Raw genomic sequence first — 21,579 nt, 5'->3', positions numbered from 1 at the left:
CAAACGGTAAGTCGAGATCGCTCAAGATGAAGCGTCAAATCCTGCCTGTCTGGGTAATATTCTCTCCTATTCGGATTGGATTGTAACAACTTATGACGTGATTTTGACAACCCTCAGTTGAGTGACTAATCTCCCAGAGCCAGCTGGCCAACACCCAGGCCAGACAAGGGAAATTGAGGGGCGATATCATCGGCATGGTAATTTACAACTATGTGCCCTATCATTCAGGCCTACTCGGAACAGTGGCACGGGTTCTTCCAGGCTCGGAGCTGCCAAGACACTAGTGACGGTACCAAGCCCGGACAACCTCCAGCATGCCCAGTCCCAACGCCCCGGAGGCTCTTTCGGTCTCAGCCCAGGTGGTTTTCCCGGCATCTAGGCGCCGTAAGCCTCAAAAGTCCCCCACGATCCCCTTAATATCTGCCGCATGTGGCCCCTTTAGCAGGTCTTGGAGTCGCTTGTTCTCGTCACTTAAAGCCTGTTCTGGAGGTCGCCTCTCCAGCTGCCGTCCGCTAAGTAGAGTAGTAGATCGTAGACGATGCGCCGGAACGGCTATTGTGTTTTCTACATCTTGTCCTCCTCCCAAACTGTTTTTGACATCGCTTGGTACCGTCGATATCTCTGAGATGTTGTGCAGAGTGCGCCCCGAGAGTGTGACCCTCGAGTAATGCCTGGAGCCCGTCACCAGCTGCTGGCCAATAGCTGCTAGTGCTTGCCTCCCCGCCGCCAGGACTCGGAGTCAGCAATAGGCGAGACTGCCGCCCACGTCTCACGGACGTTGGGCGTCTGATGGGCATGCTTGACCTGCTACCCAAATCGCTATCCACCAAATTCAACGATGCGATTGCCATATCAACCCACAAACGTGACTGGAGCACCGATTCCTCTGGAAGCAGTCTGCTCAGTCCCTCCCAGTCACCGAGACCACGACGAGGTCGACGACGGCAATGGAAGCGCTTGAGATTCCTGCCCTTCAAAACAATATGCTACGCCGCAGCAATCGCAATCTTGACCATTATTGGGCTTTGGTGGTTCCTCAACCCCACGCCCACTGGTGATCACCTTGAATTTTCGAAACCCGATGTCGATGATGGAGTGCCAGAGGATGGTCCTATCCCAATTGGCCAGTCCGTAGACCGCGGTGGGAGAGAAGTCTTCTGGTGGGAGCAATTCCCCAGGTGAGAACAGCCCATTCCACATACCAGTTGAGATGACAGTAATAACCTGGTTCGCAGACTCGACGGCTACTATCGGGGCCGAAAGAATATTGTCCCATTCCCCGACTATATCCCAGAACAACAGTCCAATGCTTTCGACCCTTTCGAGCCAGGCGAGCATGATGACCCTGAGCTTATTCCGCTGTCGCCGGCCCCTCCCCCAGACATCGAACAATGCTATCTAGACGAAGAGAGGCGAGTCCTGCCACCCACAATATCTGCATATCAAGGGTTACCGCAGGGTATGAGCGCACCACTTTTGGGATCCCAAAATGTGCTCGGTATCAACGATCAAATCTGCTATGATCGAGTAAATCGACTGGCGCCATACGGCTTGGGAATTTCGGAAGAACAAGGAGGACTCGGCAACCATGCAGAAGGCGACAACGACGGACTAGAGCAAGTGATTGCCATTGACTGGAAGCGTGTCAAATGGCACGACGCACAGCAGAGTTGTGTGTCGAAGAACTCCCCTCGGCTTCGATCTCGGAGTGCCTTTGTGTTTCGCACATGGGACAGCTTTCACTACACAGAACATCACATTGCCATGCTACGTGCGATAATCAGCGAACTTGCGATCGTGTCCGGGGGTCAGTACACGGTGCATTTCCTCATCCACGTGCAGAATGACACTCTTCCCATCTGGGCGTCAAAAGAGTTACACGATCAGGTGTTGAGAGACAGCCTGCCAGAAGAATTCCGTGGGATGGGCACACTCTGGTCGGTGGCGCAAATGAAGTTGATCTACCCTCCACCATTTCCTGACAGCATTGTGAATTTCTCGGGTGGTGAAATCTACGAAGCATATCGATCGTTACATTTTCCGCTCCAATACTTTGCTGCTCAAAATCCCCAGTATGATTATTTCTGGCAGTGGGAAATGGACATGAGGGTTACCGGCCACTATTACGAACTGTTGAGCCAGATCGAGTCCTGGGCAGAAGATCAACCGCGAGACTATGCTTGGGAGAGGTCATCAACTTTTTACATCCCGTCATTACACGACTATTCCTATGAAAACTACGCCCAATTTGTCATTGACGAGGTCCAGTCTCGCAATGAAACACCCATTTCTGGTCCGCAGATTCCGCAGGAACGACTGCTTAACATCCCGGAACAGACCGCCCCAGATGGTAAAGGCGAAATTACAGATCTAATCACGCTGAACCCCCTGTTTAACCCCGAGCACACCCGCTGGGCTTTCCGCGACGATATAACTGGTTATAACGTGACCCGAGACGGGCGACCGCCTACCAGAGCCGCTCTTATCACAGCGTCTCGAATGTCACGTCGCCTACTTCTGCTCATGCACGAGGAGACCTACCGCAACAAGCATACTATGTTTCCAGAAATGTATCCTGCCTCGATTGCCCTGCACTATGGTCTCAAGGCGATCTACGCCCCTCTTCCGGTGTACTTTGACAGAAACTGGCCCAGCAAGCATGCCGATGAAGTCTTCAATAATGCCCCTGTCACCTCGGAACACGAAAAGGCAGGCATGGACCACGGACACGGACACTTCCACGGTGAAGGGGGCAGCGTCTTCGGCCCTGGTGAGCACGTCTTCCGGGGTGCGACGTATTATTCCAATGCAGCATTTGCCGGCTATCTGTGGAGAAGATGGCTTGGTAGAGAAAATGCCCATAACGAATTGGGTTGGGAGTCGGAAGGAGGCCCGGGGGGCGGGCGCATGTGTTTACCTATGATGGTCCTACATCCGATCAAGTATGAATGACGATGTTGATGAGGTCTAACGCATTCCCTTTGAGTGTGGTGTGTCGACAATTTCATCTTGTTGAGAGGTTCTGGGCGGGATGAATATACCGTTAACACGGAGTGAGGGTGAAAAAGCCATTATGCCACATGGAACGTGTCAACGATCTAAGTTGTGGTGGGGTTCATATGGCTTCCGCTCTCCAGAAAAGCATTTTGCCCCGGAGAATCTGGTTGCGAGCACTTCTGTATATATCCAAGACATTTGGTTGAAAAGAGACGGGCATATAGAGTACAGGATAATGCTAATTTTGGGCTTTGATAGCGCCAGTCGTGGTCGATGAGCGTCTGCGTTGGCTGGAATATACCCCTCATCAGCCGAGACGAATAACCTTCTCCCCGCAATTGACCATAGGACGAGATCAATACTCGATATATCGCAAATTAATACCAGGTCTCATTCCCGTGATGGTAGGCATTTCTGACGCCGGACTCCAATTGGCTGTCAGTTTCAGTGCCAAGGCTTCTCTGACCATCACGGCGCGGTTCAGGTCCACATGGGCCTTATATGGAAAGTAAGAACTGTTATTATTACTCTCGAGCCACTTCTAGTTTCAGGCTCTTTGATACTCACGACGCGTGATCCCTTGACGTTTGTTTCGTAGTCGTCCCATCCTTGAAGCAGTGACACCTGTCACATTTTCAATGATGGGCACCAGTGGCTGAAAAGTGTCTCGCTGCTTTCATCTGCCCCTTTCGTGCCAAGGCTGCACTGAATCAATGTAGAAGTCAAGCAACCTGCGGTGTAACCTGGACACTCGACACGGACGACCACCATGTTGCAAACTACACATTGTCATTTCTCGCACAGTTGCATACCAATCCCTTCTCCTGCCGTGGGGATAGCTAGCTCATACTCGCATGATCAACTCTTCCAAACCGCTTCCTTCTCTCCCTCGATTCTGCCTCAGACTCGGACGTAGGTACTGCTGAAATGGAGACTAACGGACGCTGGACTCGAGAAAGTCTAAACAACGCTTTCAAAGCAGCGCAGAACGATCCCTCTAAAGTCTTCCTAGACTCCCTCGGCCGGAGGGCATTCCGTTTTGAGAACACCGTCATAAAGTACGGTGCATCCGTGGATACACAGGAAGCGCAAACACTATGCTTTATCCAAAGATCTGGCTTAGGAATACCCGTTCCTGAGGTCTATGCATACGGGATGTGTGAGAAAGTGGGGTTCATTGAGATGGAGTTGATGGAAGGCGACACCTTGGAAGAGATATGGAGTCAACTCTCAAAGGACGAAAAGCTCAACATTGCACAACAACTACGTGAAATTGTGTCTCGACTACGTTCGCTCGAGGGAAGTTATATTGGCTCGTTGGACCAACGCCCTGCGGTTGATCCTCGTCGAAATCGGCATCGTGGTGGTCCCTTTGAGACCGAGGCGGCATTCAATGAATTCCTGCTCAGCGACACTATATCTACGACCCCACCGATTTACTGTAAGATGCTGCAAGATCTTCTCTCAACCACGAAACACAGGATTTTGCTCACACGCGGAGACCTGAGCCCGACAAATATCGTCGTGAAAGAGGGTCAGATTGTTGGCATCATTGACTGGGAGTTCGCAGGCTGGTATCCGGAACACTGGGAATTTGTCCAGTTCTTCCGAGCTTTGTACGCCGACTACCGTGACTACGCCGATGTGATATTCGAAAAAGTATATTCTGCCGAGCTTATGGTCGATCACTTTCTGGGGCATTTGACGCGGCATTAGCTGTGGGAATTGTAAGGTCTCGGTCAGGCGTGGCACCGATAGCTTCTCGCAGTACTTCTCCTTCGGGTCCAAGATAGTGATGGGCCTACTACGACCATTCCTCACACAATGGATAGACGGCGAGGCTGCAGTGAGGACACGAGGCTGAGTGCAACAAGGCTGAGCACCCTTATGTCAGCGCCAAGATAAAATATATCTCGATCTTTGGTTCCAACCTCAAAAGAAGAGTTGCTCTTCTACTTGTTGTATGATAAACCACGTTTTTGAAGACAGGCCGTTTGCATTACTCCAACATGGTCGAATTGATCAGACTGGCTCATATGCCAGCAGACCTGCCGCTCTATGTCGCCATGTACACGGACGTGCAGAATGCGCCTTTCCTCAAGGAACAGTTGCTGGCAGGCAACTCCGAGTTCGAATACGCCTTTATTGATGCGAAAATGGTAAGCCCCGCCCCTCCTCTCCGAGCGCGCAGATTTTGGCCTCTCTCTTATGAGCCTTCACCCGACTGATGGACCCTTGGCGCCATGTGTCACAGATCGTCTCTACCACCCATGTGCTTGCTGCCGCTTTCCGAGCCATGAATGACTATCTCAATGAGAGGTTGAAGTCACGCAATGTTCACTCGGAGATTGTCTTCTCTCTGAGCCCGAACAACAACGTAAGTGCAGAGTTCAGACGTTCAGGTACAGTTTGGACACTAACGCACAATGGAGATCGGCGAGGCTTTCCGCAGGTTCGGAGTCGGCGAGTCAACTAAAGATTTACTGGTGTTGAAGGTGGCCACGACGCCGGAAGTCACCCTCGAAAGTGTCACTCAACATCTGTCAACGCACATCCAGGGCAAACCGAGTCCATTTGATGACGCAGGTTTTCGCAAGGTCGCCGACATTGACAGAATCCGAAAGGTCTACAAACTCAACTCTGCAGCCTCGGGTGGCCGCCGTCCTGGCAACTCTGTGAGCAGCGGATCTGGTGCGAAGGACAGCGGGTCCGTTGATGTGACGAAAAATCTTGAGGTCCAGATTCTCGGCCTCATGGCTCTCCGTGGGGCAACATGAGTGTCAGCATATCGGTTGTCACTCTTTCAGAGCACAAATAGGCGGTCCATGTGACCACTATGATATTATTTGGCTCCCTACGACATTATCCGCGCCTGGGTCATGCCAGACAACATCCAACGTCGACATCGCAGCCTTTCAATTCCCCCTTGTTCCGGAGGTCAGCTGCCGCACCGATGCCATGGAAAACCGACGCAACAAGCAAATCCATCTTCTTTTGGGCACTCATAGCCTGATCTTTCAATGGCTTCCCACGCCTCCAGTGGCCGGTACTATGACTGGAATATCTCCGCAGGGCTGGGAACTTCGCTCCAGCTCTGAAGACTTTTGATATTTTGCGCCGGTTTTGGGAGATTTCTGATGATTTGTATATTCATGAAGCCGTCTGCTCGTCCGACACTTGCTAGGGCCATGTCATCATCGCTCACCGACTTCGTTCCACAAATTCACCGCCGTTACTTTTAATCCAACGCTTTCTGGCGCACCTGTGCGCCTGGACCTTCCAAATGCAACAGGTACCCGCCCACTCTCATACGGTTGAAGAATCGCACACGAGACGATGATCTCTTTCCCCTAGCAGGATCAAGTCTGCGCCATATAGAGCTTGCTATAACCTGATTCTCTTTTGCGGAGGCGGATCAGCGTAACGCCAAAGATGACCAAGCTTATAAGTTCCAGAGCGGCGCCCACAATCGACGCGATGAACGTGTATTTCTGAAGGACACCAAGTACATCAGCATTCTTCTAATTGAAATCAGGGGCTTTGAGGTGTTACCATTTCACTGCACATGAACTCAAACGACATCTTCCCATTGTTGAGGTATTGGTGTGTGCACGACCAAGACCACAAGCCCCAGCCCTTTTTGCCCTTGTTGTCCTGCAATCTGAAGTAGACAGCGGCAGCCACCCATGCGGCGATTCCGATCAGGGACGTGAAGAAGACGGCCCCGGTGTGCAGGCGGGTTTCGCGCAGGCGACGGATCTAAAACAGTGGTTGTGGTCAGCAATTGCGAGCGAAATTTGTTGGGGGAAGCTCACCCCTCCACAGAATGTGAGCATGGAAAGGAGTTGGACAACGACGGCGATGACGGCGGCGGCGAGCATCACCCAGGTCGGCCATAGGTCGATATGGTCTGGCCACCCCCGCTGGAAAGAGCCATCTGGCTGCTGCAGAATCACACTCCGAGTGTTGATCCACACGACGGTGGCATGAGCAAGGACGCCGATGATGGACGCTGCAGCCGCCAGGGCAATGATTCTGACAAGTACGCGAAAAGAATTGGGGACGGCTCTTGCCTCGCGTTGGGCTCTGCGGGTCTGCTCGTGCGTTGGCTCGGTGAATGCGTATGGCGGTGCCGCTGCAGTGTTTTGACTTGGTAGGACCAGATGGCGGAGGGGCTCCATGATATGATGTTGTCGTGGCGAATGTGGCTTCGGGGGTTGTTGGGTGCTACGAGGCAAAATGATGGAGAGCAGAGGAGAGAAGAGAGGAAAAGTGCGGGATTAACAGCTGAGATAGGTACTCGGCACAAGCAGACGTATCGATCCGACGTCTCGTCCAAGTCAGGTCAAGTTTCTTTTGGAGTGATGTTTCTCTGTAAGTCGCAAGTCTTGGAGAATGTGTCCTCACAAATATCAAACGCAATCGACCCAGGTCTGACCGACTACAAGTACATACATACGTACAGTTACCCACAACGCGTATTTGAATCGCCCTTTTTTTTTCCTTTTTCCTTTTTCCTTTCTTGGACCTTTTCGTTTTGATCCTTTTTGAGCCAAGATTTAAGGGGAGGGGAGTGAAGCGCGCGTTACGAATAATAATAGATGGGTGAGTAGGTAGGCAAGTGCTGGAGCTGTCAGCCGCCAACCGCCAGGAATAAGAAAGGTACTCCACAAGCAAAGCAAGCCGCAGCCAAAGCCGCAGTCGATCTGACGGGAAACGTTACGGGGGAAACCAACGCTACATACGGAGTACAGAGGACAGAGTACAGATTTTCATGACGGGGAGGATCGGTAAAGGAATGAGGAGGGGAGGGGGGCGGGCGGGCGTGGGAACGGGTAATTACGAGATTACGAGGGCGGGAGTTGGAACTCCTTCGAGGATGAGGACGAGCAGGAGTATGATCTGCGGGAGGGAGTAGAGGGAAGGAGTATCACCGTTCCACAACTACTCGTACAACCAGACTAATGAGATTCCATATTACCAGGTGCCAGATCAGGTCTATGCTCGGTTTTACTCGGTATGGTTTTTTGTATGGGACGTACTCCGTTTGCGGTGTACTTTGGTGGCAGGCAGTGAGACAACGTCGAAGCAATTGCTAAGCATTATTGAATTAGTCCCCTCCTCCCCCCTCCAATGTCCATATCCATATCCATATCCGCAGGGAATACGGAGAATGGACTCTAGTACTCGGTACTTCGGCTGGGTATTGGAGGAGTGTAGGAGGTTACATAGGAGTGGTGGATGTAACAGAGAGTGAGCCTCCAACACTACGAGATTAGCAGTAGTGGGGTGGCATATCCGTGCGCGAGACAGGATACTTGTGTTCCTTGATACTTGACCCCTCGGTTCCTTGGGAAGAGAAAAAATGAAAAAAAAAAAATCCCTCTCAACCTGGGGAAGATGTGAGTGAGCGTGGTGATTTTTATTCTCAATGCGGAAAATGGGGTATTTACCACCAAAATGAAAAGAGATGAGACGAGTTGGGAGAAGGATGAGGACGAGGATGAGGAGGAAGATGGAAGACGATTGGGAACAGCCACGCGTCAGCACTAGAGATCCAACTCTTTCGCCTGGCGCTCGTTCTAACGCCCTGGTGTCGTGGGTTCTGCAACGAGTAAGAGATTCCATTCCTCCTTCTGGCTAAGAGTCACCAAGACCATCTGGTATAATAACTGGTAGAGTCGATACTCCTTATCTAGCCTGTGTTCGCACCACATACCTGCACTACACAGTACTCGCACGCCAATCCTAGTAGTGGTTCCGGTCCATTTTGGGGGCGAGGCGGGGGAGGAGGGAGGACGGGGAATGCGGCTGAGAAATTCAAGGAGCATGCCCTCAAATCCCGCACGGGAGAACGCGCCATGTGTGGTTATGTACTCAAAGTTCAGGACTCGGCACTCGAGAGAAATCATCAGGAAAAAGAACAAATGTGGCTCTCTTATACTCTTGAGCGGTTATTTTATATTTTATCAGATACACAGAGAGGTTGGTTCTCAGCCTCGTCATGTCAGCCAGCCTCGTGATGCGGGTTTGGACAAGCACGGGTATAAGTATCAGGATCAACATGGATCCAGCATTCAGTGGTTTCTACATCCTCGTCTAGCATGGCCGCCCGTCACTTAGCGAGTACACATACATCTCTCTGCCCAATTCAGTCTCAGCCTTGTGACAAGCATTTTCGACGCGAGTTTCAATCTCAATCCCAGACACGATGGAACGCGCCATTTGCAAATGTGCGCACTGTTTCAGCTGTATGCCTATCTCTCCGTGCGAATCACTCTCCCCTGCTGGCCAGTCGGCAGTGCATAGCCAGGCCTCCACCCTGCGAACAACATTCTATGTTTATCTTAGAGTACAATTGCAAACTTTTTCTCGATCCACCCGACAGTGCCTTCGTCGCCTCTCGACCATCAATCACATCCCTCTCTCCCACCAGGACCCGAAGCATCCACAGAGCTGTTCCTCAATCCCCTTCAATGATTCCGCAGAAATGCTGCCCCCATCTCAGGTCATGTTCTCCTCCCTATGCCCATGCCACCCTCGCCTCCAAGCACATTTGTTTTCGCAAGGACACGAACTTTCTGTCCCCTTGTCCGTCGAAAACATGTCTAACCATCCCATTTCATGTAAAAGAGCAAATCGATCCGATAAAGAAACAAGTGAATAACCATCCAACGCCGTCGCTAATATTCACGTGTTTTGTGTCTTTCTGAAACACATTGTGGCCGGTGAAAATATTGCGGAGAGCACTCTGACACAGAGCCTCCTCTTTCCCGCAGGTGACAATTTAGTGGCCGTAAGAAAGTTGCATTAAAAAGATATCATCCCCATTTCAGAGTGGTAGTCGAAGACAGAAGGTCAACTGAATGGATCCGTCACTCGCCCGGCCTCTGGATTTTCCGTCTTGGGATAACATCCGAATCATATGATGGTACAAAGAGGACTCAGTCCTCCTTTGGAGAAGTTGGAGAATATTGTGGGCTGTTCGGAGAGTATTGTGGACTGGTCGCCGACGCTGAACGAGCCGGTGGGCTTCTTGGGGAAGCATTGTACATCGGACTCGTGGGAGAATAAGATGGACTAGTCGGAGACGTCGGGCTAGTTGGGCTGTAGGTAGGCGACGTCGGAGAGTAGCTGGGTGACGTCGGAGACTGTTTGTTGGCACCACCACCATACATGGGACTTGTTGGGCTGTACATTGGTGAGGTGGGGCTGTAGACAGGCGACGTTGGCGACGTCGGCGAGGTGGGACTGAAAGCCGGAGAAGTCGGTGAGTAGCTTGGAGAGGTTGGTGACCCGTATGCTGGAGACGTAGGTGAATAGTTGGGCGACGTCGGCGAATAGCTCGGCGAAGTCGGCGACGCCTGGTAACCAGGTGAGGTTGGCGAGTATGCTGGTGAGGTCGGCGTAAAGGCAGGGCTGGCCGGCGAGAACGATGGTGACGTTGGTCCAAAGCCAGGGCTCGTTGCGCCAAACATGGGAGATGTTGGTGAATAGCCGGCAGTGGGCGAAAAGCCAGGCGAGCTTGGGCTGGTACCGCCGAACGGACTGGCAGGTGAGTAACCACCAGGGCTGCGCGAACCATACGGACTGAATCCTCCAGCTCCACCAAATCCAGGTTGGTAGTCGGTAAATCCTCCTGGAGTTTCCGAGCCAGCAGCGATGATGGGAGAGAAAGACGCCCCGTAGTCTGGAGACCCCAGGTAGCCACTGTCTTGCATGGGCGAGCCAGTGTCATAGGGGGTAGCAGCCCCATCGAGGAGTTGCTGCGAGCCTTTAACACCAATGGCACCACCAAGCCCAAGGTTGGCATTGTCCGTGACAACGGTAGACAGCATGTTCTGATCCAGAAGGATCTCCATTGTTCCAGTACCTACGGGTGCAGGTTGGCCCAGGATCAGATTCTCCGAGACACCTTTGCAGTCGTCGAGTTCGCCGGCTGCTGCCGCCTCGAGCAGAATCTCAACAGTCTGTTCGAAAGAACATCTCATCAGAGCGCCAGTATCGGACTTGTTAATGCCATGACGTGTAACAGCCATGACATATCCGCGGGCAGTCATCACGTCGCACAAGATGCCCAGATGGCGAGCGTTGACATAAGAACCATCGAACGACAACACTTGGGTCAACTCGCGCAGGATTGCAGCACGAGTAGCCTCAATTCCGAGAACCTCGAAGATTTCCGTGAAACGATTGGTATACGTGCGAGATGTGTCCACTCCTTCAATGGCAAGAACCTTTGCGAAAGAACTTCCAGTAGTTTCGAGCACGTACTCGTTGCATCGAGGATCGCTCTTTGCCATGTACACCGAGCCGTCTTCGTTGATAATGGCACGACTCTTTTGATCAATGAAGGCTCTTGAGACGCCGGGAACACCGTGGAAGGTTAGGTGGTCAAGCATTTCGTTCAAAAAGCGTCGAAGGACTTCATCATCCTCTTTGCGCTCGTCATCCTCATCCTTGCCATAGTTCTGGACAAGGCGGACACGAATGATTTGCTCGTCGGCATTGATATCGCTGAAGATAACCGAGAGATCCTTGCCGTAGGTTGCCTTGATTCTCGATGCGACATCTGTAATGTTGAGCCCCTTGTCCAAAAGTCTTGCACGACTGAGCGTAATGCGGAGCAACCACTTGGAGTGTAGCGCAAGATCTTGATCTGTATCTTCGGGAATGATAAAGTACGATTCGACCATGTCGAGATCTTCGGGGATGATGGTGCTCTGAATGTCGGGGTCGTACCATAGTTCGCAGGTCTCTGCCACGGATCGCAGGTTGGTATGCTGTACACGACTCCGCAGGAGCTTGGCTGCTTCTTTGTCGCCAGCATTTTCTGGAAGCTGGTACACAGTCATTGACGGGGTTCGGATGTTCTGCGAAACGTTCAAAATCTCCTTGAGACGAGGTACACCCAAAGTGACGTTCTTCGCTGACACACCAGTAAAGTGGAAAGTGTTCAAGGTCATCTGCGTCGCAGGTTCACCAATGGATTGGGCAGCGAGAACACCAACCATCTCGCCCGGATTTGCATGTGCAGCGATGAATCGACTCTCAACCGCGCCGATAATATTGTCAAAGGCCAATCTGTTAACACCATGCTCAAGAACAAGCCGCTTGTACGCCAGCCGCGAGCGAAGTTGAGCCTTCAGCAAGAGCGTCGCATTGTCTTGGGCTTCTTTCGAGATGGGGTCTTCCCCACGGACGATGACAAGTCGTTCCAGCAACTGCTTCACGGCAGTAAGCGCATGGCGGGGATCAAGGTCGGTCTTGTCGCCACGACGGATCTTAAAGTTCTTCTGAGCTTGGTCAATGATACGCCCAATATTGAGAGGCAACTGCATCGAGTCTTCAGTGCCTTTACCCATCTTGCGCAAGAAGTCTTGAGACGTCCGCAGAGCTTCGTACTCTTCATCAAACATCTCCTGGAGTTCGGTATCACCTTGAAGCTCTCTTGCTTGGAGCAGTCTGCCTTTCCACATGGAAATGTCTCCGCTCATGATGTCTACCATGTAGCGGTCATTGAAGGCTTTGTCTGACATGGTGATGATATCGACCTTTTGGTTCTCGATATGGGCACCATCCAAGCCATCCTCACCATAAATGAACTGAACCACGTTTCCACGCGAATCCCGGACAGTAGAGTCATACTTGACAGTGACCTCCTCGAGAGCTTTGACGAGACGACGTTGGATATAACCCGTTTCCGCGGTCTTGACAGCAGTATCGATAAGACCCTCACGACCAGCCATGGCGTGGAAGAAGAACTCTGTGGGAGTCAATCCGCGAAGGTACGAGTTCTCCACGAAGCCTCTTGAAGGAGCAGAGTAATCGTCTTTTGCAAAGTGAGGCAGGGTGCGATACTTGAAGCCGAAGGGAATACGTTTTCCTTCCACAGCCTGCTGGCCAACGATAGCAGTCATCTGAGCAATGTTGATGGTAGAGCCTTTTGAACCAGCACGAGCCATGGTGATAGCGTTGTTCAGATCTTTCAAGCTGTTTTCGGTTGCAGCACCGGCTTGATCACGAGCCTGATTGAGAGAGTTCATCACTTTGCTCTCGAATGTTTGACGAACGTTCATACCCGGAGAAGGCTCGAGCTCCTCGTTGTACGCCTTTTTGGTGATCTCATCAACCTCTGCCTTCTTGGTATCAACGGCATCTTGAATCTTTTGCACAGTGTCAGGGTCGGGTACTGTGTCTCCGATACCGATACTGAACCCGTTATGGAGAAGCCAGTAGTTGACCACAGTCTGTGCACCATTGAAGAAAGCCCGCGCCGTGTCATGACCGAACTCGTTGACGATGGTGTGAATAATGCCACCAGCACTAGTGCCGACAAATTTCTTGCTGAACAGGCCGAACATAAGGTTGCCCTCAAGGACCATAAGACCAGTGTCATTAGTTGGTACGTAGGGGTCTTCACCCTTGGCATCAAGCCTCTCGAGGTTTAGGGCAGGTGGGAGCACCATGCTGATCATCTGCTTCCCCGTCCAGCGAGGCGTTGGCTTGATGATAGCTGGCTGTGGAATCACCCCATCCCAATCCGGAACCCATAGCATGACGTTCATGACTTGATCTTTTGTCAAGAAGACATCACGACGGCAGATCTTGTAGATACCACAAAGCGTGTCTTGGATAATACCCATGAGAGGAGCATTACGCTGTGGTGACACGATGTTGAGAGGCACCATGCAAAGATTGGCGAGCTCGGCTCGAGATTCTTCGCTCTGAGGAACGTGCAAGTTCATTTCATCACCGTCGAAATCAGCATTGTAGGGCGTAGTGACGGAAAGGTTGAGTCGGAAGGTCGAGTAGGGCATAACTCGGACACGATGACCCATCATAGACTCCTTATGAAGAGATGGCTGACGGTTGAAGAGAATAACGTCTCCGTCTTGGATGTGGCGCTCAACGATCCAGCCATACTGAAGAGTCATCTCTCCAGCACGTTTGTGATGTCGCAGATCAATACGTTCTCCGGTGTCCCGAATTACGTATCGCGCACCCGGATGGTCATTTGGCCCGTTTCTGACAAGGCGTCTCAGCCGGTCAATCGTGAACGGTGTGACTCTTTCCGGGTAGGTCAATGTGCGGGCGATGCTTCGAGGAACACCAACTTCATCGAGAGAAAGGTTGGGATCACCAGTGATGACAGTACGGGCGGAGAAGTCAACACGCTTTCCCATCAAGTTCTGGCGCAGTCTGCCTTCCTTACCCTTGAGTCGAGCTCGAATTGATTTGATGGGCCGACCACTCTTGTGCTGTGCTTTGTCCAGTCCGGCAATCTCATTGTCCATATAGGTGGCAATATGATACTGGAGGAGATCACAAAGATCAATCTTGATGTGGTCAGGTGTGCCGTCAACTTCAGTTCGCAGCACCGCTTGGTTGGCACGAATGATATCACCCAGCTTGAAAGTAAGATCGTCTTCACCCCGCTGGCCCTGTCCGCTGCCGTCGACACTGATACTGGGTCGGACTGGTGGAGGAGGGACAGGGAGCGCAGACAAGATCATCCACTCCGGGCGGGCGTAATCAAGGCTGAGACCCATCAACTCCAAGGTCTCATCGGCCAAAGTGCGGAAAGTGTTCAGAGCATCTTGTGGAAAGATCCGCTTCTTGTCGGGAGTTACATCTTCATCGTCCTCGCCTTTCCGCGGCTTCCAAGTCGCCCACAACTGCAATCCAGTTCTTCGAATGTCAGGTTGTGCATTGCCACAACCACCATGCTTGGGTTGAGGAGGTCCTTTCAGAGGCTGGTCGGGGTCGTCGATGGGATCGGCTTCGCAAACGTTTCGAGGCTTGCTGAGTCGCCACACTGCTTCGAAGCGGCGCTTTCGGTCTCGAATCGAGATTGCGTGTCGAAATTCTTCGGTCTGGATTTCGTCAAGGTCAGCAGCGATAAATAAGAGGATAAGACGCTGGAAAGACTAACATCAAGCGCCTTAATCTTGCCACAGTTGTGGCAGACCGTCTCCAAAATCTTCTTGACTTTGTTCATGAAGCCATAGTGATAGACTGGAGTTGCAAGCTTGATGACACCAAAGTGACCAGGGCACTCGGCCATGTTTTCTTCACAAGTACTGCATTTGAAATTGCGATCGATTGTTCCGAGATGAGGATCGTTCGGACCTTTCTCGCGAGGTCTGAGGCGCTGCTCATCCCTGGTCAAACAGTGTTAGAAGGCAATGATCAGGGCAAGTGATTTTTGTCTTTTATTTTCTACATACATCGTCTCAGGATATTCGATGTCGATGACCGCGAGGCGCTCGGTCTCTTTGGCGGAGAAGAGGCCAAATTGAATCTCCTCGACTGTGCGCAGAGGCGCGCTCGAGTAAGGGAAATTGAGGCTCGCCATGGTCGTTCGTGGTTATCCCAGTGATCTCGCGTTATCTTTGTGAGACGAATATTTTACTCTTGTCACGATCTGGGATGACCGCAGTCCTTGCACGGGTGGCTGCGCGGTGCTGGTCAGGGATGACCTTCGCCCTGTCGGGCCGCCCAAAACAATGCCGTGTTGTCCTCCAGCTGCGCTCTTGACCAATTCTCTTGATTGTGATCCAAAACTTCCTGGAAAGCGATCGGCTCGCCTGCTGGAACGCGTAAATTCGTGGGCGCGATCGTTTAGAGATAGGTTGGGTGGGGTTGTTGATGAGGAAGAGGATGAGGAAGGGATGAGAAGGTCAGCGCAAAATTTGAGAGATGAAAGGGCGAGCGGCTGCCTGCGCCGCGCCAAGACAATCAGCCCAGAAGCGAAAGGCGGATTTTTAGCGGCTAGGCTCGCCTCCTTTCAGCCTCACCTTATTCATTCAGTGACAACAATCACGCAGATTCACCAGGTACAGAGAGCAGTGAACGTCAAGTGAATCTGGGCTCAAGATTTACTCGGTCGCTTTCTTCATTTGCAGGGTCACTGAGTCAAATGGGACTTTCAATTGTCCCGTGCGGGTTTGTTATGGGGAGGTCAACATCAAAGCTCTGCCCGTCTCAGGAGAAACAAGCTAGACGAGGAGGTATCTACGGGTAAAAACACAAACTGTGTCCGAAGTCCAACTTTGCACAATGCCACTAAAGATCTCTCTACCATGAGAATGTCGATGACACAAAGATACAGGATGTGATAGACAATGTGTTTGAGAGGTACAAAGAACTACTTCCGTCGTATTGGGTTTCGTTTGGTTGGCAGCCTTTGTGAAGTACGTGTTGTCACTTAAGTTGACTTATAGTGACAAACATTGTAGAAGTTATCACTAACAAGAATCTGTCCTCACCGTCGCTCCTTTCCTATCTCGCTATCTCATCGTTCTCGCTTGACTTTCCATTTCCAGCTTGCCATCCCCTATCACGTGACCATGCTAACAATGTCGCCAGTACCAGATGTGGAAACAGACGCATTTCGTCAAGCGGCTTTGAAGCCTCCATGCTTTCGTGAGACTCCATCAATCAACAAGTACATCATGAATTTGGCACTGATAGATCCGTTCCAATTAGCTCAAGACTCTCCGGACGCTCTAACAAATGACCTCAGTATGTTCAGCTGGCGATCCGTTGAAAGTGGAAGGAAACAAATTTGTCAAAACCAGTACTGATTCAACTTCAGGATCCGGCCATGCCACCACTCTGAGATTTAGTCGCAAGGGCGACTATCTCGCCTCCGGTAGGGTGGATGGAAAGATCATAATTTGGTCAGTGCAGATTTGGCAGCTCGATCGAAATTGGTGGGTAATGACTGACACGTCATTCAAGGGACATGGAGACGTTCGGGGTTGCCATGAAACTACATGGTCACTGGAGGCAGATTCAAAGTTTGAGGTACGTCTCTTCAATATAATTCATTGACACGCTCCTAAGGTCTTTCAGCTGGTCTCGAGATGGTCGCTACCTCTTGTCAGCATCCCAGGACTGTAGAGCCTGTCTTTGGGACTTGCAAACTCAAGAACGTATCCGCACCGTCAAATTCGAAGCGCCAATCTACACAGCGGAACTTCACCCTTACAACTACAAGCTCTTTGTCGCCTCCCTTTTCGAAGACAGACCATATTTGGTTGATATCACCGAAGTCATTCCTGTCAAGCGCGTCCTTCCTACTACTCCGTTAAGTGATAGCATCCCTCGATTCGAGAACAAGCAAGCCACCACCTCGGCAATATTCTCCGTGCTGGGTAATCATATCATTACCGGCACCTCGAAGGGGTACATCAATATTTTGGAGACCGAGTCGCGCAAGATCATTCACTCCACTAAGATCTCCGCTGGTCTTATTTCCCTGCTCCGCCTGACCACCAATGGTCGCCAGCTTCTCGCTAACAGCACCGATCGCATCATCCGCACCATCAATCTGCCTGATTTGAGTCTGATCACTCCCTCCACCGCCCCCGACACTGACCCCAGCAGTAGCGATGACCACCATGAGCGCGACCCTGCCACCCTTGCAGAAAACATTGTCCTCAATGTCGAACACAAATTCCAAGACCTGGTCAACCGCCTTCGCTGGAACCACTGCGCCTTCAGCCATAGCTCCTCCACCGGCATCGCGGACTACGTGACGGCCTCCACCTATATGAAGAAGGATATCTACATCTGGGAACTCCGCTCCAACTCTCTCCTCCGAATTCTGGAAAACCGTGAGGAGCCCGCAATCATTGAATGGCACCCTTCTCGTCCCCTGCTAGCCTGCACAAGCATTGAAACGGGTAGCATCCAGATCTGGGGCATCGAGCCACAACAAAAGTGGTCCGCATTGGCTCCTGATTTCACGGAATTGACAGAAAATGTCGAGTACATTGAGCGTGAGGATGAGTTCGACGAGTACCCACAAGAAGAACATCAGAAGCGCCGCCTGGACAGAGAAGACGAAGATGTTGATATCCTGACGGTCGAGAGGAAGATGGGCGAAGAAGATAGCTTCGTCTTGCCGGTGCTGTACGACATTGAGGACTCGGATGGGGATGATCAGGAACTGGTGAGACACGGCGTCGGCACCCTGAGGAAGAAGGATGTCAATGAAGGGAAGGAGTATGAGAATGATGGAGACGAGGTGCCCAAGACAATAAGGAGACGGAAGTATTAACGAAATAATCGACGTTGACGACGGTGGTACGGCTTGATATTCCCACAGACTTGGAAGGGGGGTTTTGTCGATCAGCCAGGCGTTTTGTTACGGAAGAGCCCAGTGCAGCTAGCAGACAATTTGAGCATGGTTCAGGACAGGCGCGGGGACTGGCTCCTTGGAAACTATGATAGTTGGTTCATGCGGACAGCGAAAAGGCGGAACAGTGGTGCTCAGCGGCGTTTCTAGAGGATGTACTACCGATACTGCGGAGCGACTGAAAACGGGCAAGAACAAGTATGAAAAATTGGGTTCAGTTGAATGAGGGCCGCATGGAAATGGCTCTGATGCCTTCCACGGACCTTGTCGAGGTCCAAGAAGTGTTTTATGCATTCCCAACTTTAGAGGACTGAGCACTAGTAAGTCTGAGAGACTATGTCTGTAAAACGTCAGGACGATTGCTGCTCGCTAATTTCAATCATTCCTCTCTGCGCATCGTGTCTTCATAATTTGCAGTTCAATCAGGCATTTCAGATCGCGGAGGTCTCAGTCTGCGGCAGCTGGACATCGCACAGGTCATTGGACGGTTCGGGCCGGAATGCGACAAGACACAACTGCGAGAATCCGTTCAACCGTGGCCACCCCGAGTTCCGTTTACATTTCTTTGACCGTTGAAACTGATGAGATTTATGGTCCAGATATCCATCCCAGCAACAATTCCGGTGAATGTTATGGATAGGTCTGGATCTTCTTTAGCAACATGGAATGCACTAACAATGCATCAGGAAATTGGTGGTGGCAGAAGTCGGATGTTTTGATCTCGTAGGTGGACGACGGGTGGGTAATGGCAGCCTCAACTTTGGAACAAATGAGAGTGCATTAATCTGAGCATCTCAAACACCAGCTACCACTTGTGTAAGGTCTTCTATTCAGTCTGATGTAAAGCAGTGTTGTATGTGGTGCAGTGACATTGTATTTTCGTGCTCCTCGGCACAAATTGACGAATTGACTTCCTGTTACGGAAAATGTGGCAGACGCTCAAATGGAAACTCTGCCGAGCCTCAATTGCGGTTGTCCGGATCTTTCTGCCCTGAACGCTTTTCCTATGTTTTCCGGTGGTGCAATACTTCTCTTCTCTTTCTTCTTTCACAAGGATAAAAGATGACAATGGGTCCCTGAATAGGCCTGCCCATCGAGCAGTCATGACCTCGATTGATGACCTTTTCCGTAAACCCAATGCCGCGTCAAAGCGAAAACTTGAGGACCCAACGAAATCATTCTCCAATGCCCTCTCCAACAAATCCGCTAAATTGGCCAACGGTTCCTCTCCACGCTCTTCCGCAAATGGCTCTTCTCATGACGAGTCTGCCTCCAACGGTTCGGGCAGCAAAGCTGCTTTCGTGCAAGATGAAGTCCTAGACGAGGAAGATGATCTCGAGGCCGGGCCCGCGCGGCCGCCGGAAGACGTCGAGGACGAAGTTGGAGATGACGAGGAAGGCCGCTTCTTTGGTGGCGGTGTCACAAAACAAGAAAGAGAAGTGATTGACTATCTCGACAAAAATGAGGCTGGGGAAGTGGAGGAGAAGATTGATTCCGCGTGGCTTCGCCGCACGGCCATCAACTTTGAACGGAAAATCAACAAGAATGCGGAACTGCGAGCCAAGTACGAGTCCGAGCCTATGAAGTTTGTAAGTAGTGAGGCCGACTTGGATGCTGAGATAAAAGGGTTGAGTCTGTTGAGCGAACATGGCGAGTTGTACGCCGACTTCGTAAAAATGGGCTGCGCAGGCAGTTTGGTCGGGTTGCTCGCGCACGAGAATACCGACATTGCCATTGCCGTCTGCGAACTGCTCGTGGAACTCACAGACGAAGACTCAACGACTACGGAAGAACAGTGGAAGACCTTGGTCAAAGCCATGATTCAAGGTGACATTGTGGATCTTCTGACCAGCAACCTCAGCAGATTGGACGAAGACAACAATGAGAGCGACCGAGCAGGAGTCTATCACGTCTTGAACGTGATCGAGAACATTTTATCCGACACTGGAAACGTGGAGGCTGCAGGGTCAAAAGATTCATTGATGGAATGGCTCCTCTCGAGGATAAAGAGGGTTGATCCTTACGCGAGGGGAAAAGTTGGGCAGAATCGTCAATATGCGGCGGAAATTCTGGCCATACTCCTGCAGAACAACAAAAACAATCGAGATCGCCTGGCACGAAAAGACGGGGTCGACTCTCTTCTTGAACTTCTGAGTGCCTATCGGAAGCGAGATCCCGAGAAGGACTCAGACGAGGAAGAGTTTGCAGAAAATCTCTTTGATTGCTTAGCCTGCATGGTGGAAGAACGGCTTGCTGGCGAAAAGTTTGTGGAAGGAGAAGGCGTTGAATTGTGTCTCATTATGCTCCGAGAAGGGCGTTTGGCCAAAGCACGGGCGCTGCGAGTGCTCGATCATGCCATGAGTGGAGGCAATGCAATAGCCGTCGCGATGAGATTAGTGGACGCGGCCGGACTCAAGACCATCTTCGGCATGCTTATGAAGTCCCACAAAATGGAGCGAAGCCTTGTCGAGCACCTCATCGGAATCCTTGCGAGTATGTTGAGGTATCTGCCCGGAGGGTCCGCCGAACGAATACGCACCCTTGCCAAGTTTGTCGAAAATGACTACGAAAAGATCACCAAGCTCGTCGAATTGCGACGGGAATACAAGACGAGACTGAGTAAGGTGGAAGCCTACATTCAGAGGGAACGGCAGGATCTCAACGAAGCACAATTGCAGGCACAGGCTGATGAGTGGTTTTCACGGCGACTGGACGCCGGCCTCTTCTCACTTCAGGCGATTGAGTTAATTCTCAGTTGGATGGTGGCAGAAGATAACGGAGCGAGGCAGACCATCACGGTGCTCCTCGGTGAAGACGGGCTCAAGGTTCTCGAGCGGAGCCTGAGAGACCAACTCAACGGGATGGATCCTAGTCAAAGTGATGAAGCAAAGGCAACGGAGGAGATGCTGGAAGCATTACTTTTGTGCGTGGAGCAATGAAGCTGGTGTTTTGTGAATGTGAAATCTAATCATGCCATTAGGGAGGATCGAATTGCTGCTAGCTGACATGCATATTCTTATGCATAATTATGATACCCACTTCATTCATGACCGCCATGTCGCCATTCTGACTTTGTTGAGGACTCCGGAATCACTCTGGAGACAATATGTAGATATACCCAAAAGTAGTTAGCGTTTTTTAGAATAAAGCGGCCAGAATTGCCACGGCGTCTTCACGCGCCAAAAAGATCCCCAGAGGCATTCCTTACACAGCAACCACAATTTACAAATCTCCATCCTTCATGCAGTCCCGAATGTCCTTCTCTTGCTGCTCGGGCATTTAGCTGTCTGTCGCTCCGTGAGTGACTCCCCAGAAGGGATCTGAGGTCTTGACTGACAATTCAGTGCCCTTTTTTCCAGAGCGCATCCCGCAGATCTGAGTTGCGACTGAGAAAGGGAGGGAAACTCGACTTTACCTCCTCCCTCTCCTTACTT

General features: G+C 51.3%; 7 protein-coding genes across 7 annotated transcripts; 5 read left to right on the top strand and 2 right to left on the bottom strand.

Annotated features, from left to right (window-relative positions):
• Positions 1–795: 795 nt before the first annotated feature.
• Z517_00089 (uncharacterized protein) lies at positions 796–2,952 on the top strand (the record flags this gene model as incomplete). The annotated part of the gene is made up of 2 exons (XM_013433055.1): positions 796–1,178; positions 1,236–2,952. The coding sequence occupies 2 exons, from the start codon at positions 796–798 to the stop codon at positions 2,950–2,952; spliced, it is 2,100 nt and encodes a 699-aa protein (XP_013288509.1).
• Positions 2,953–3,924: 972 nt separating this feature from the next.
• Z517_00088 (uncharacterized protein) lies at positions 3,925–4,713 on the top strand (the record flags this gene model as incomplete). Its single annotated transcript, XM_013433054.1, has 1 exon — positions 3,925–4,713. One exon carries the CDS (start codon positions 3,925–3,927, stop codon positions 4,711–4,713), a length of 789 nt encoding a protein of 262 aa, XP_013288508.1.
• A 293-nt stretch (positions 4,714–5,006) lies between these two features.
• Z517_00087 (uncharacterized protein) lies at positions 5,007–5,774 on the top strand (the record flags this gene model as incomplete). Its single annotated transcript, XM_013433053.1, has 3 exons — positions 5,007–5,156; positions 5,252–5,374; positions 5,430–5,774. 3 exons carry the CDS (start codon positions 5,007–5,009, stop codon positions 5,772–5,774), a joined length of 618 nt encoding a protein of 205 aa, XP_013288507.1.
• A 582-nt stretch (positions 5,775–6,356) lies between these two features.
• Z517_00086 (uncharacterized protein) lies at positions 6,357–7,178 on the bottom strand (the record flags this gene model as incomplete). The annotated part of the gene is made up of 3 exons (XM_013433052.1): positions 6,357–6,488; positions 6,550–6,756; positions 6,813–7,178. 3 exons carry the CDS (start codon positions 7,176–7,178, stop codon positions 6,357–6,359), a joined length of 705 nt encoding a protein of 234 aa, XP_013288506.1.
• A 2,763-nt stretch (positions 7,179–9,941) lies between these two features.
• Positions 9,942–15,355, bottom strand: Z517_00085 (uncharacterized protein; the record flags this gene model as incomplete). Its single annotated transcript, XM_013433051.1, has 3 exons — positions 9,942–14,873; positions 14,933–15,161; positions 15,228–15,355. 3 exons carry the CDS (start codon positions 15,353–15,355, stop codon positions 9,942–9,944), a joined length of 5,289 nt encoding a protein of 1,762 aa, XP_013288505.1.
• A 1,003-nt stretch (positions 15,356–16,358) lies between these two features.
• Z517_00084 (uncharacterized protein) lies at positions 16,359–18,067 on the top strand (the record flags this gene model as incomplete). Its single annotated transcript, XM_013433050.1, has 4 exons — positions 16,359–16,524; positions 16,598–16,682; positions 16,744–16,809; positions 16,858–18,067. 4 exons carry the CDS (start codon positions 16,359–16,361, stop codon positions 18,065–18,067), a joined length of 1,527 nt encoding a protein of 508 aa, XP_013288504.1.
• A 1,181-nt stretch (positions 18,068–19,248) lies between these two features.
• On the top strand, positions 19,249–21,084 carry Z517_00083 (uncharacterized protein; the record flags this gene model as incomplete). Its single annotated transcript, XM_013433049.1, has 1 exon — positions 19,249–21,084. One exon carries the CDS (start codon positions 19,249–19,251, stop codon positions 21,082–21,084), a length of 1,836 nt encoding a protein of 611 aa, XP_013288503.1.
• Between the last annotated feature and the right edge of the window lie 495 nt (positions 21,085–21,579).

Source organism: Fonsecaea pedrosoi (assembly GCF_000835455.1).
Source record: "Fonsecaea pedrosoi CBS 271.37 unplaced genomic scaffold supercont1.1, whole genome shotgun sequence".
NCBI lineage: Eukaryota > Fungi > Ascomycota > Eurotiomycetes > Chaetothyriales > Herpotrichiellaceae > Fonsecaea > Fonsecaea pedrosoi.
The sequence above is the reverse complement of the archived record's forward strand: the minus strand, read 5'-3'. Positions and strand labels throughout refer to the sequence as shown.